The following is a 15,322-nucleotide window of genomic DNA, read 5'->3' as shown; positions in this document are numbered from 1 at the left end:
ATATTAAGTACGATCATGTAGTTGATTGAAGTTGAGTGGCTTGAAAATGTGTGGCAGAAAATTTGGTTAAAGTGTAATTAATTAACGCTAAAATGTTGAGTTTTTTATATTGATGAATTTTTGTGTCATCAGCTTTGTGGTGATTGATTAATTCAAATTAATATTGAATTAAGTTTTTCGTTAAAAATGTTTACCTTCTTGTGAGATACCCGCGCGTTCGAGGCAAGAGCGCACCGAAGGCTCTATGTTGGAGCCACCAAAAGCGGCCACTTCGCCCAGCTGGCGTGGCACCTACATAAGAAAAAAATGTTTTGTAAGCATTTAAGAAAATGTGAAACAATTATGTATTTGTTTTGCCTTGTAGCACTTGCAACACTAATACACACCTGTATGCAGTCGTGCAGCAGCAAACCCAATTTTCTTTGATCAACCTTTCGTTCTGGGTCCGCAATCAAACGAAATAGATAACGATATTTCTCCTCGAGATGACCCTTGCAGAGCAAAATCAGACCAACCTGCGTGCAAATTATAATTGAAAAATGAGAAAAATTAATAAACATAAAAAATTGTACCAAAAATGCAAACAACAGCACATAAAAAATCATATGCCAAATTGACACTCACCTTAAAGCTCAGAACGCGTATCTGTCCAGTACGTTGCGAATCATATACATTTAATATCCAGTTTATAGCCAAATCCAACATTAATGTCAAATCAATTTTGTCGATTGTCACATAGAGCGAATGCAAGACGGTTGTCATATCTGGTATATCGATGAGTTTGTCGTTTTGTGCGCGCAACGCATGACGATCGAATGATTCGATGGCAGTGGACATGGGTATGCGATCGAGAGCTGTATGTTGGTAAATATTATTATAAAATTGTTAAAATTATTGCGTAAATTGTTGTGTAGCTGCTAAGCTGGAGCTCTTGGCCACGTGTCGTAAATTTGTTTATTTTATGTACTCAACTTGTTTCCGTTGTTTACTCACCTAAACGCTTTTGCACGGCGCGTAATTTCATCGCTGTACGATAGGCTGAAAAACGTATCTCATTTAGATCGGCTAAGCTCTTCATCAATTCGATCATTTCCGGATGATCCCAGTGGGTGGTTTCGCGTTCGTGACTATTGAAGAAAAAACGAAGGAATATAGGAAGATGTGAAATACTCAATTTGATGGTCCAGTATAAAAAAATGCTAATGAAACGGCTATTTTAAATGTTATTCAGGGACAGTGTGACGTATATAATTGGCGCTTACACCCTTTTTGGATGTTTGGCCGAGATCCTACTTCAATATTTTCCTTGATGAGCTTTTTAATGGCAGAAATATACTCGGAGGTTTGCCATTGTCTGCCGAGAAGCGACCGTGATATTAGAGAGAACTTTTTCTGTAAATTGGTGTTTCGTGCCTGGCGTTTCGAACCTGCGTCCTTCCGAATGATAGTCACGCAAAAATCCATTCGTCTACGGCGGCCGCAATAAATCTTCCGACAGGTTGACTAATTTTGCGCTACCTTGTATTCTAGAACCTTCTCTAAAACTATAAATCTAACACCCTGATTTGATGGAATTGCGGTTATTTTATGGGTGGAAGATATATGTCTCAGAACCGTGACAGGGTTAATAAATACGACAATATTTTAAAAACCTATAAAGTACTCAATGGCTTAAGGTAGGACAATTTATTTTGAATATTCTATGCTCCGGTATTGTATACTCACTCAATGTAGTAAGGCACATTGGCAGCTGTCGTTGCTCTTTCCCAAGGCGGCTTTACGCTCTGTCCTAGATTAGGTAATGGCCCAATTGTGCCACTATTCGATGTTGTGCGTCCATCTTCACCATTTTCTAAAGCCTGATTTGCGCCAGCATTGCAAAGTACCTTTTGTCGTTCATCCATTGCAATTTGAAGGAGTTTCATTCTGGAAGAAATAGGTAAGACGTTGACGATAGGTTAAGTCATTGAAGATTAAGAGTAAAATCATATTAATGGAGTAAAACTGTGCAACATTTTATAGAGTGAGAAATTTCTTTGCAGAATGACTGCGTCGGACGAGTATATCAAAACTTACAGAGGGTTCAACCCAAGGAGGTAACAATTTTTAATAATTTATAATTAGAACTAATTTAATAATTAGAACTAGCGCTTTAAGAATCACATAATCGAAGCGAAATATAATGGCCGGGCTAATGAAATGAAATTTTAGGAGCAATTTTTACATTTAATATTCTAAACCACTATTTTCTCAAGGAATGGGGTTTTTGATTTTTTATTTAACAAGTCGTTGAATGACCTCTAAAAAAGGAGTTAGAAAGTTAAAGGTTCTGCAAATATATTTTTGGAAAATTTTTCTATGAGGGTAAAAATCTTCAAAAAATTATTTGGTCACAACTAAAAAAAATTAATTAGGGCACCAAAAACGAGGTTGGAGTCCACGGGACAAGTCGCCTTGGGCTTTTGTTATAATAACCCGTCGCCACAGTGTAATCTTATTAGAATTATCAAGACAATTTTCAAACCAAAACAAACAGCCACACATTTTCCTAAATCGGCATCAGTGTGATAACAAATTCGATTCTGTGCCTTATACTGACGGCAAAAGGGTATCCTGAAGTGGTAATTTGAATTTTGGAAAGAGAAATAAAGTAGTTATTTGGTGATATTTGTTGAGTTCCGTTAGAACTGATAGCCCTGTGAGTAGCTGCCATAAAATGCAAAATTTATGAGTTTTTTTCTCATAAAGTAGGCCTTTTTGACTAGATAATATTTCATTGTTTCCTCCTTCAATCAGAGTTTTAACTCTTCAGTTCCCGCCACTTTTTGACAGACTGTACTCTACAATCATACATAAGCTCCCTTCACACTCACCTTGTATTTAAATCTTCCAGCCGTGATAGACACACAGCAGGCACCAAAACTTGATTGGCTGTGAAGAATGCCTGCTGTTCGTTGCAATCGTCCAACAAAGCACCAGCGGTGGTCATTTTGTCGCGTAAACGTTGTAAATGTTGCATTTGCTCTGTGGCTTCCTGTGCTGAGGCGGGTGTCACCCATGATGTCTTTGTCACTTCGGCAGAGGCGACTCGTGAAGTCAAGTCCTCGAGCGTCTTTTGGAATTGGCGCATTTTCTGCAATGACAAAATTTAAGAAAGGATATTGAATAACGTGTGTGAACTAACAAAACTAGAAAATATATATGTCGCTAAATCCATTAGTGGGAGAAATCCTTTGAAAAACACATCCTCTCGATTGTTAAGTTCGTTAATCTCAAGTTGAAAATTAATAAAAGTTAAAGTGGGTTGAATAAGAACTTTTCATTTTCTTAACATCTGCTGAATGCAAATTTGGGAAAGTATTCTTTATGATAAATTTTATGCTATTATTTCATTTTTAACAACAAAAGAAATGCCGAGTAAACATTTTACTTTCGCATCCATTTCAATATTTTTTATTTTTCATTTAATTTTAATTGCATATTTAAATCGCATTTTTGTGACTGTTTCTTTTGTACAAATTTATGTATAGGTATGTATGTATGCAGGTTAGGCCGGGTCGATTTGTGGGGAGGCAAAAAAATCGCCCATTGCTCTGTGAAAATCATATTCTAGGGATCAAAATAAGAAACTTTGCCGAAGGAACCATACCTCTAAAACGAATTCTGATGTCCCCCAATTCGGGTCGAACTTTTTAGTTTCTTTTCTATAACTAACTTAAATTAATTTTTTCATTTACATATGTTCTGACTAAATAAATTTCTTAAATATTTCTTAAAAAATAGATATTATTATTATTATATAAATAAATAAAAATAAAGAAAAAACATAGCCATCTAGCTGATTTTTTCATGTATAGGCCAAAAATGGTGATATTTTGAAATGATTGTATGGGGTACCCCCCAGGGGAGTTCCAGGGGGTGTGCCACTGGCATGGGTGGATCGGCCGTCCAAAGTTAGTGGGGGTCGGTCATACATTTGGACTCGATTGGAGCACTCTAAATGGGTCAAAGTGGGATTTTTCGTTCGACCCAAATTGGAGAACATCAGAATTCGTTTTAGAAGTATGGTTCTTTCGGCAAAGTTTCTTATTTTGATCCCTAGAATACGATTTTCACAGAGCAATGAGCGATTTTTAAATCGACCCGCCCTAATGCAGGTATTTTAGTGCAGCATTTACAGTCAAAAGTTGACCTGCAGCTACGGTCAACTTATTAGCAACGATACACAAGTCTTCACTTCTAGTGTAGACTAGATTAAAAAAAGAGTTATTTAAATATATTGCACATATGTATATATATGCACAGATCTCCACATCTTCTAAAATAATGCCCTACGATATCTATGTACGCTAATAACTATATAGAGTTTTGTGTTTTGCAACTAATTTTTCCTAGAAGGACATCAATTACATAAACTTATAAAATATGCGTGACTGTAAGCTAAAATCTGTTGATAAGAATAATTCTCGAACTGCGAAAAATCAAAAAGGACTCAACCGAGTGAAGTACGGTTTTCTTGCTATACTATTTTGAAATTTTTCCTACCATTCTGCATTAATCAAATTTCACAATTATTTCAAATTATAGTTTAAGGCAAAAGGGAAGTTTGTGCCATACTCCACCAACCGGATGGGAATAAGCAGGCACAGAAAGGATGAAAAATATATGGTCTCTGATCTCTGTATCTTGTGATTTATTATTGTGTGCGTGTAAGTATTACTCTTTCGTGCATACTTTTTTAACACACTTTTATTAGCTCGGGTTGTATGTATGAATGAATGTAACGGAATCTTTGAGCTTAATTTTCACTGGCTTCTAAAAATCTGATCGACTCGGAACACACAACATAGATGACTAGATGGGAAATCTTTTTCTCGTGAGAGCGCTGAAAAATGTGTATTTTTTATAACATTTGCCAATATTGCCACACCGGTAGAAACATGAATTGGGTATTTTTTTAAACAAAAATTGGGAACTTTTAGTTTCCACACCCCATTTTAATGACAAAGGGACCTATAATGAAGTAATATCAAATCGAACGATCAGTCATAGTCAACTACCTCAGAACAGAATTATATTAAAATTTATTTTCTACTTTTTAGTTCGATTAGCAATAAAAGCGTGTTTTTTAGTTTTTTTAAACTATTTTTTATTTAATTACTGGTCAGCGGCGACTCGACTGGTATATATACGAGTGTAAATATAATATAATATTAACCCTTTGCACTCAAAGATTTTTTTCATTCATATTACCACCAACTCGAATCAATTTCAATAGAAAAATATTCAAACATTTATAAGTTAATGTTATGGGCATTGAAAAAAAGTCATTGTTGTATGTTATTGTTTTTGTAATTTACAGTGTATTTAAATTTTATAATACATATATAAAAAATATCACTACAATTTTCACAGATTTTCTTTCTATTTCCCATATCGGGTTATAATTTGAATTAACTACATAAAAACAACAGATAGATTCGAATGTAATACTCGTACGCTCTACTAATAAATAACAGAACTGACTTGAATTGCTTCAGCTTTCCTACCTCAAACGTAAAATAATGGTTTCCTTTACCGTTACATAAATACAAATGATTTGAACAAATTGCATTTATAATTTGTAAACCGAATAAATAAAGTTATTATGATTTGTTTTTGTCCTTTTTCTATAAACCGAAAATTATTTGCGCTGCCTCTATAGAGGAGCCGTCGAGCTTGAAGACAAATTTTAAATGGGTCCGCTGCGGAGTCCTCGAGTACAAAAGGTTAAGGTTGTTTGTTTGTGCTTTGGTCCCATAAGAATTGCCATGCCGTTCAACATATTCTGGTGAGACGTTGTGGGCATGCCTAGGATAGTTTAAACAGGGAATGTCTAAATCATAGAGGGAGCCACTTCTGTACTGAAACTTGCGAACGACATTCACAACGAAGGTAAGAGGTTCCAAGTCACGACTGAAGGCAATGTAGATCGTTTTTTTTTTTTTTTTTTTTATAAAGTCATGGAACTATTTACTTTGAATACGTTTTTACCGGTTGCACACAAACAGTTCGATGTTGGCGAAAGCGGGCCCGCATTTTCTATGTGCGGCCCGAACTCACCGAGAACGACAGAGCCTTCCACTATGATAATGCATTAAACGTTCCTTATTCTTTGTACAAGAGTTTTTTGCAAAAAATGGAACTCCAACGTTGCCTTATTTACTCTAGGATCCTAATACCGCTCTTTGGGATTTATTTTTGTATCATAAAATGAAGTCGTACCGCAAGGAAATTCATCTGTAACTGGGCCTCTGAACTTCAGAGTATTACAAATACGTTTCCCTTATGAGACATTATCCAAATCATTGCAGACAGTTAGAGCGAGGTCGATAATTAAATGTTGCTCACAACTACTTACTTGTATTTCATTGACAAATTCTATAAACTTAATTGTTGATCTCGTACGTACATGCATATGCACTTTTATTTTATCACTTTGACTTGGACCAAGTTTAAGAAACGCTGCATGAAAAAAATGTGTGCTTGAACTCGCCAAATACATAGATTAAACTGTTGTTTCCATGAATAACAACTTGAGCTCAAGATCACGACAGCTTTCGTTGAAAGCTTCAACTCCATAACAGTTTTAGAGTTTGAGCAAATGACTTAATGACACTATGTGGCAGGCTCTTGATTATTGATCTACATATGCTACGCTCTACTCTTCAAAATACTTCATCTAAACCCAATAATCTTACTATGACTGACCTCTTAGAGTGTAGTGGGGTTGTAGTGAACGTATTTGCTCGTTCTGTGGTCATACTGACCCACGGTGATTTACTACTTTTCCCGAACTGGCGTTGTATTTTTCGCGTATACTCGTATCCCGAGCCTCTGTAGACTATTTCGTAGTCCGTAAAGACACCAGTAGAAGCTAAATGTTATTACGCGCTGCTAGGTCATTTAATCTCTATATGCACTTCAGGGCAAGCGAGGATTTGACCTCAAACGATGATGAAGCTTCTAATGCAGCTTGTGTTCTTCTTTAAAAATGCATTAAGTGTTGGCCATCGGGTCCGACATCTGTAGGCATCTAAGATCTAAAGATCGCGGCAGCTTTGGCAACCAGCGTGTTTGGGTTGTCTGGCCACATATACAGGGTATTCTCTCGGAGATGCCTCTCAAGAAGCTACGAATCTTCCATGTGAAATGATTCATAAAAAGGCTATGTTCCCTTTGCGCTCATCCATTCTTAATCGAATACCATCAGTCTATGAAAGCGTCCTGTAAGTTTGGTTGATGTGCTTCCAACGCGATAATTTTGCTGATTGAAAAACCCAAACAAAAAGTGCACATCATTACTGAACTCAATTTGACGAAGGCTCTTTGTGAGCCTTGCTTCGTGAGGCCTGGTGTTCGATGTGAATCAAATTTGTGGCATAGCAAATAATGATGTTTTTGCTAGTGTTGAATCTAATAGAAGGTTGTTAATTCTATCACCAATATAGGGCCAGAAATTCTATCTTTTGAAAAAGCTTAAACTTTTTATGGATACTCCCTTTATTATTCAAACTCGTTGTTGTTGTTGTAGCAGCAATACTAAAGTCTGTCGGTGTAGTGTAAATCACTGTTCGTCTTCGTCCAACTTATCTAAATGTAAGCCCAGGAAACTTGCTGTTTCGACAGGTTGGGTCCAGAGGGAGAGGAGTGTTTAATTAGTGAGTTTGGCATGTGAAAATGTGGTTAGGAGTTTAACTTGCTACAACATCCAGAACGTATTTGTGTTAAGATTACGCGGCTCTGACGGGGAAGCTAGAGCTCTTCATCTGCTGTAGGTGGTGGTTAGACTCCGATTACGGCATTCGGTGGTCGGGAGGTTAAGAAAGTGGATAGCCGGTGCTACGTCAACGGATTGACTTGGGTTTTTCCCGACCAAGGGCTGCCCCAACTACCCCTGTCTAGTGAACCGTATTCAAACTCGTCTTCTAGTTTTCATATTCCAATAATCAGTTTCTATTAGTTTCACCACTAAAATCTGATATAACGGGAATTGTGTGGCTTCACTATGCATATTTATGTACACGTATACTATTAATTTCCCTACACAGCAGGATACCAGAACAAACATCTACAAATACAAATATAAATATGTGTGCAAGTGTATGTGTATATGTGTTTACAAGTACACATACCAGCAAATGAATAACATGCCTACAGGAAAATCTACTGGCGAGCTTTTAATGCATTGGAATAAATATTAAAGGACTAGCTTTTAAAACAAATTTCTAGTCTTTTTAAAATATAAAGCAAAGCTGCACCGTACTGAGTCACCTGACGTATATGGTTTTGTAGCTATATTTAAAAATAAATCCAAAAAAAGTTTAGGTTGCGACTGTGCCTATCTCTATAGTTTCAAAATGTCAACCCCTTTTGACCCGATAAAAAATTAAGTTTACAATTGGTGTATTCACGATGGTGTCGTAAGTGTTGTATATCGTCCACTTTAAGTGGTTAAAAATATATGTAGAGTGCTCGCAGTATTGATAACGAAAAAAAACTGATGTTTTTACAGTTAAAAATTACTGAACACTTATTTAAGTTCCTTTCGTTTTATTTCAACGTTGAGGAAATACAGAAAGTTGCGCATTGCGATAGAGTAAATATATTGAATTTTTTTTTATCTATGCTGAATGGTCATGAAAAGGCCAATTTTTTTGGTTCTTAATGGGCTAACTTCCTTTTTTATACTGGAGGTATTTTGCTTTATGCACTTTTCAGAGTTTTTGATTCAAGAAGTTTGTTTTCGTAGCTGTTGTTTTATATCGGTAAATGACGACATTCACCGCGACCTCGGCATAGACACTGTCACTGAAGCAGTAAAAAGAAGCAGCAGTAAGCACATCTTGCGACTATTAGAGCACAAAAACCATGAGATGAGACTGATACCGGAAATGGAACTTAAACCAAGAAGAATAAAGCGCAAAAGACCCACAGATCTTGCTCGTACTGTAATATAAAATAAAATATAATAATATCAAATTATAGAAAACTAAGTATTAGTAAAATTGTAACTAAATACCACCAAAGACAGAAATGTTCTCTTTCAAAGGGAAGGGGCATTTTAATTCCAAACCCTAACACCAATTACTTATTGTTAATATTAACAGATCGTAATTTATAATGGAAATAAAAAAAAAATATCGGTAGCGAATTCAAATGTTGTGGAAAGTTTTTCTCAGTTTAGTTTAATCAATTGTTACAGCATAGACATTCCTCATAGATAATTGAAATTACAGTTGAAGTGATAATCTTTGACTGGATATATAGTCCTCCTTATGTCAGAAGCTTAAATGTGCATATTTTCCAATTTTGGGTTAATAAGCTGACTTGTTAACCTTTGGATATTCTATATCTTCCATATGAAAGTAACTCTGCTAATTTTATGAGGGCAATACCTACAGTTTTTTCTACACATAAACAATTTTTCCATCTATCAGGCCAATTTTCTTCAAAACTATTTCGTCTTATGTTATATATTATAATATATTCCCAATATGAAATAAATCGGTTCACAAATATAACTTTTTGAAATATTTTATATCAACCCCATCACCATATGTGGGAGAAATATATATATTTTGAACGAAAATACCGAGCAGGTTTTTCTCCAAAAATTCCATAAATATCCTAGAGATATATGTAGACTATGCATACTTTGAGCAGTTCAAATGTCTATCTTCCATTCTCACTTTAGATGTAAGGGGCTCCAGCTTATTTTCGCAATTTTAAAATTTTCTACAGGGTGATTTGCATGCACATGCTAGCGTAAAGCAAACAGATGGGCACTCGATGCTCTACATATCGTCGGCGTTACTGCTGCAAGAAGGTCTTTGCCTTTACCATTGTTATTGGTGTGCTTTTGTGTGGCATAATACTATTCTGCAATGCCTGCATGTTACGCCAACACATGCACATGCTCATGCGGCAGACACACCCACACTAAAGGAGATATGTAATTATGGCTGCCGCCGCACACATTTGCCTACCTCACTTCCCGCCCTCATTCCTCCTGCCTGCATTTGTATAGCTGTCTCTGTGACTGACGCTTTATGTGCATTTATAAAGATGGAAATGTGCATATATAAACGTATGTATCTAAGTATGTATGTGGGTATGTATATATGAATGCTGCACGTAATTAAGTAATTTCTTTATTGCGATATTCGTCGAGAGCGGGCCGTAGGGAGTGCAAAAGCGCAAAGAAAGTGACATTAGCATAATGGGCCTAAATGATGATGGCAAAACAAAAGACTGCCAATGATGGAGGAAAGGATATGGAAAATATGAAATTATATTGTAGTTAAGAGAAAAGCGGAGAAGTTCGTAAGCTGCAGTATAAAATGTGACTCAGGCGGCAGCAGGAAGTCAAAAAGTTGGAAAGTGTCGTCGGAGAAAAGAGAATAACTCCTTTCGGCAAAACTTAGGAAATGAAATGAGCACAGGATAGGAAGTTGATGCATCCACGTTAACTGAGATAACTAGCACTCGGCGGCGCGTTTAACGAATGAATATTAGTTAGCAGTTGGTTATAAAATTAGCAAAGTTTTAGCCACAGCCATCACGAGATGCTTTCCTTTGTCACATCAGTAAAATTATTTGCATTCAGTTCTCTTTGTGTCTTCATTTTGAGGCAGGAATACTGCGTTCAGGGAAAATAAAAGGTGGGAAAAGAAACGTTTTTCACAACTTTAATGCTTGCCACAAGCGAGCAAAAGTAGGCACAAAAGAAGACAAAGAAAAAGGTTTTAACATAAAACCACTTTCTGTCATGCTGTTTGAACTTTTCCAACCTTTATCGGAAGGTGGATTATTGGTGTTGGCTTTTCACTTGGTCAACTAATTAAAATTCGCAAAACTATTTTAACGAATTATTTTTTGGAAAAACTGGTAGTTGGACAAATATTTTTTTATTTGTTATTTTAATGAAAAGTGACGCTTGATCCCCAGTGTCAAAAACAAGGAACAACCACCAGATGACACTCTAAGACAACTGTTTTAAGTTCTGTATTGTTTTAGTTTGCAACATCTGTGATTAACTTTCCTACCAAAAGTGTATCAGTTTTTTTAAATTTACAAAAAGGAGTACAAAGAAATTAATTTTTGTGTTAAAAATGAATTTAACTGTGTGAAAACCTTAAAATTATTGTAAAACTGTTTCACTACTGATACTTTAAAGAAAACAGCGGTTTACGAGCGGCATGAACGCTTCCGACGAGATCGTGAGTCCGTCGACCATGAGATGTACATGACCACCGTACCGGCAGGCCGTCGACATCAAAAACTTATAAAAACATCAATAAAGTGAAAGAAAAGTTGATCAATAGCCATCAGACCATCAGAGAGCTGGCAGAGGACTTAAACTTTGCTTATGGATCCGTTTAGGACATTGTAGTTAATAATTTGTTTGAGTTGGTCTCAAGTGACCTGAATTTCATGCAGAAAAACACCGCGACAGAGGCATGATTTGTAAAGTTTAGCCCGAACCCCACATTCATCTAACACAAGTGGGCTTAGGAGTACGATACCTAATCCAGATATCAGGCGATCAATGGAGAGCTCAGAATAGATCAAGACCAAAACGCCACTTCGTTTTCGATCAAAAAAGAAAGTGTTGCTCGCGACTTTCATGGATTACAACGATATTTTACACCACATATTTTTCCCATAAGGACTATTATTTGGGCGTTATGCGACGTTTACGTGGCGTAATTCACTTAAAAAAGAAAGGAAAAGAACTCGTGGATTTTCCACCATAATAACGCACCGTCGCTTAGTGCCATCATTATCAGTGAACTTCTGATCAAGAACGAAACGAATACCATCCAACAGCCATTGACTTCCCGTGATATGGCCCACTGCGATTTAATCCAATTGGATTGACCATTAGAACCATTACAGCGAACTTGTTTTAACAGCCGAAAGGAAGTAATGGAAAAATAGAAGACGATTTTGATGGCTATGCCGAAACTAGAGTTCCAGAAATGTTTCGAGAGCTGGATCAAATGCTCGTATAAATGCATTGTAGTTGATGGACAGTACTTTGATGGCGACAGTATCACATTTGAGAAATAAACTTGTATTTGAATTTTCCGAATATATTCCGGGAATTTTTGATCAACGTGGTATTTCCGACTAATGACTCTCACTTCAACAGCATTTCCCATTTATGGTTATTAGAGCTCGAGGAGCTTTTTGCAAATTCTTTTACAGTGTTCAAAAACATTCTAAGGACAACAAGTACAGGATTGTTTGCGTAGGCCAACAATCCACGGCTCTTTTGCTCCATTACTTGCAGTAGGGCTTTCACGTCAATGAAACTGTAGCAGTTCTCGCAACAGCCTAAATAACTTTTTATGTTTTTGCTTGATTTTAGAATACAACACTGGTTCACAATGTTTCGTCCCACTTTCGACTTCTTTCCCATTTGAACATCATTCAGCTCAGTAGTTTTTCAACATAATTTCTGGCTTTAACATTTTAATCATCCTTTACAGCGATAAACTGTAACATAAAAAAGGAGGCGGCATTCAAAATAAAATATTAAGAGAAGGGAGTGTTACTGACCCCACAAGCGAAAGGAACATAAATGAGCATAACGGCATAACGAACTAAGCGGGAAAGCAGTATATATTCCGTCTATTTTTTACTATTTTGCGTAAAATGTTTGAGTTGTGAAAATTCACGAGTGCTGGGAGGAGAAAAAAATTCAACGGCTAAATGTAAAAATTGCAAAAATGGAAACTGCAACATTGTGCAATTTAATATCCTCATGTAATGGTAAAACCTTGGAACTGAGCAAAGAGAGTAGCAGATATTAAGTAGAGTGTTTTGTTGTTTTCTGTAGGAGCAAGGAATGCGGGCAGGTAGACAATAAGAAATATGTAAAAACTGTGTAAAAATTAAGAAGAGGAAAGGAGGAGTGCGAGCTGATATGAAAAGTTTGTAAATAGGGAATACGAAATAGGATGTGAAGTAAAATAGTAATTGGATAGCAGTAAACGCCGCTGACATAAATCCTTGTAGAAGCCCTTGTTTGAAGATTATATAAATATGTACGTAGATAGCATTGATATGTGTTAATCGGCTAAACAAAAGGAGAGGAAAGTAGTATTAAGTATGCATACATAATCTCAGTGGAAGCAGTTGTAAGGCATCAGCAAATGCAACCCTGCACAGTAGAAGTAAGGTAGATGGCTGCGGTTCATACAGAGTGCAACAATGGTATTGAAGATGCCGCCAATCCCGGTGTTTCGGGAGCCCGGGGTTTCAAGTTCTATCTACGCGATTAATTAAAACTATCTTAGTTTTATATAAAACCACTAGGCTTATTGAATTCTTTTTAAATTCGGGAAATTCTAGCACGTTACGAGTCCCGACATTTCGAGATTACCTCAATATGTTCAAAAATTTCGAAATTACCTCTCCAGTATGTCAACTTTGACTATCCTTTTATTTATATTATGTCAACTGCTGCTGAATCTTGACAGCAATAAAAGAATCGAGAAATAAACAACTCACGCCGAAGTGTGGTCTCGCCCCTAGAGAAAGCAAATCCTCCTCCTAAGAGCGCTTCAACTTTTTTTTTGAATAAAATACGAACGGTTTGACTTTTTTAACTAATTTTTTTTTTATTATCGAGTTTGAACATATACATTTAAGTATGAAATTCGATTTCTTTTGCATGACCACCGCGTGCACGTTTTACGAAGTCCAATCGTTGAACCCAATTTTCGACCACTCTTTTGCATAAATCGGCCGAAATTCCAGCAATTTCGCGTTCAATATTGGCTCTGAGCTCACAAATCGTCGCCGGCTTGTTACTGTAGACCAATGACTTCACATAACCCCAAAACGGGACGGCTTGTTAAATGGACCGTAAAATGGCCGTAATGCTCTTAAAGTAGCAGCAACAGAACGATTATTTTCATAAAAAATTTGCACGATTTGCAATCGTTGCTCAAGTGTGTAGCGTTCCATGATGAAATGTATATTAATGAAGTTTACAAATGACAAGCGAAAAATAAAAAATATTGCGTCGTTCGCCCTCCCTATCGGAAAAAAGTTCAAGCGCACCTATTGAAAAACGCTTTATTATATAAACCGAGTAGTATCTATTTACTGTTTATCTACCTCGTATATTTCAATATATAGAAATGCTTTTGTGCTACTCATACACAAAAAAAGTTTCCCACATTTCGCACCTCTGTGAAGCTCATTTATATGCTTTTACTGTAATTTGCAGATTGGTATAATCGCCTTTAAAAGGGCTGATGAAAGATTCAGATAAGATTATTGAGTGGCGGAAAAGAATCATACAAAACTTTGTTCTTAATTACAATGGATTCTCTGTATTATTTATATATTATTTTACTATCAAATAATTACAATATTGATGTAGAAATGTATGCGTGCATGCCCTTTGACCTAATTTCCAGTTTGAATATTCAAACTTCAGCTTGAGACGTGTGGCAGACTCAACCCCTTCGCCACTCTGATCATTTTTGGTACATATACAAATAAACCTCATAATTCTTTTAGGCACTGTAAATAACCGTTATGTGTAAATATTAGTCAGTTTTGTGTATTTAGCGCTTACAAACCAACATACATATGTATGTCAGCACAGTAGGAAAGCAGCAAAGTTCAACAGCTTTGTGTGGTAAAGGAGCAGCAGCAACTAAATGAAGGGTAAATTGCGGTTGAGGAATAAAAGTTCAAAAACAGTAAAGTGCAAAGGAAAGCACAAACAAAAATACTATAAAGATCAAAATATAACAGAGGAGAAATGAAAAAGCTCCAAGGACAAACTTTATTACAGGCTACACGAAAAAGAGGAGTCTACAAATAAATCTCATTTCATTTCATTTTTATTTATAAACGTAAACTACTTTTGCAGAAACCATATTTAAATACTTTAGCGCGCTTTTTGCTTTGACCAACAAAATAACGCTAATTTGCAGTTGAATTTTAAATGTAATATTTAACACTTATACGACCGCGCCAACGCCAGTTATCAGTCAACAGCCATCGGCCAGGCAAATACCATCGCGAGAAAACTGCTTTGCGTGGTTTGAACATTATTTGATTTTTTCCTTTTGGTGTTATTGGTTAGAGGGGTAAATTTAGGTTACAATAAATGACTGAATGTCCATGGCCATAAAAACTCAGTTCTCAGCAGTAGCAGGAATGGCGGTCGGTAGAAAAGTTTTGCTTTTAATGAAAATGTTTCACAAATGTTAATAATGCCGCAAAACATGAGCAGTGGAAGTGGTGGGTCAGA

The 15,322-nt window shown here is 36.2% G+C and overlaps 1 protein-coding gene across 1 annotated transcript in view; it reads right to left on the bottom strand.

Annotated features, from left to right (window-relative positions):
* The window catches only part of LOC129236381 (dystrophin-like), a 49,669-nt gene that overhangs the window by 14,728 nt on the left and 19,619 nt on the right, over positions 1–15,322 (bottom strand). Inside the window, exons 2-7 of the mRNA XM_054870738.1 lie at positions 2,874–3,133; positions 1,726–1,926; positions 994–1,127; positions 625–854; positions 387–515; positions 195–291 (exon numbers count right to left, since the gene is read on the bottom strand). Of these exons, the coding sequence (XP_054726713.1) occupies positions 195–291; positions 387–515; positions 625–854; positions 994–1,127; positions 1,726–1,926; positions 2,874–3,133 (1,051 nt within the window). The remainder of the gene's footprint in view (positions 1–194; positions 292–386; positions 516–624; positions 855–993; positions 1,128–1,725; positions 1,927–2,873; positions 3,134–15,322) is intronic.

The sequence above is a fragment of the Anastrepha obliqua genome, chromosome 1 (genome assembly GCF_027943255.1).
Source record: "Anastrepha obliqua isolate idAnaObli1 chromosome 1, idAnaObli1_1.0, whole genome shotgun sequence".
Classification (NCBI taxonomy): domain Eukaryota; kingdom Metazoa; phylum Arthropoda; class Insecta; order Diptera; family Tephritidae; genus Anastrepha; species Anastrepha obliqua.
Note: the sequence above shows the minus strand (reverse complement) of the source record. Positions and strands in the feature narration are given on the sequence as shown.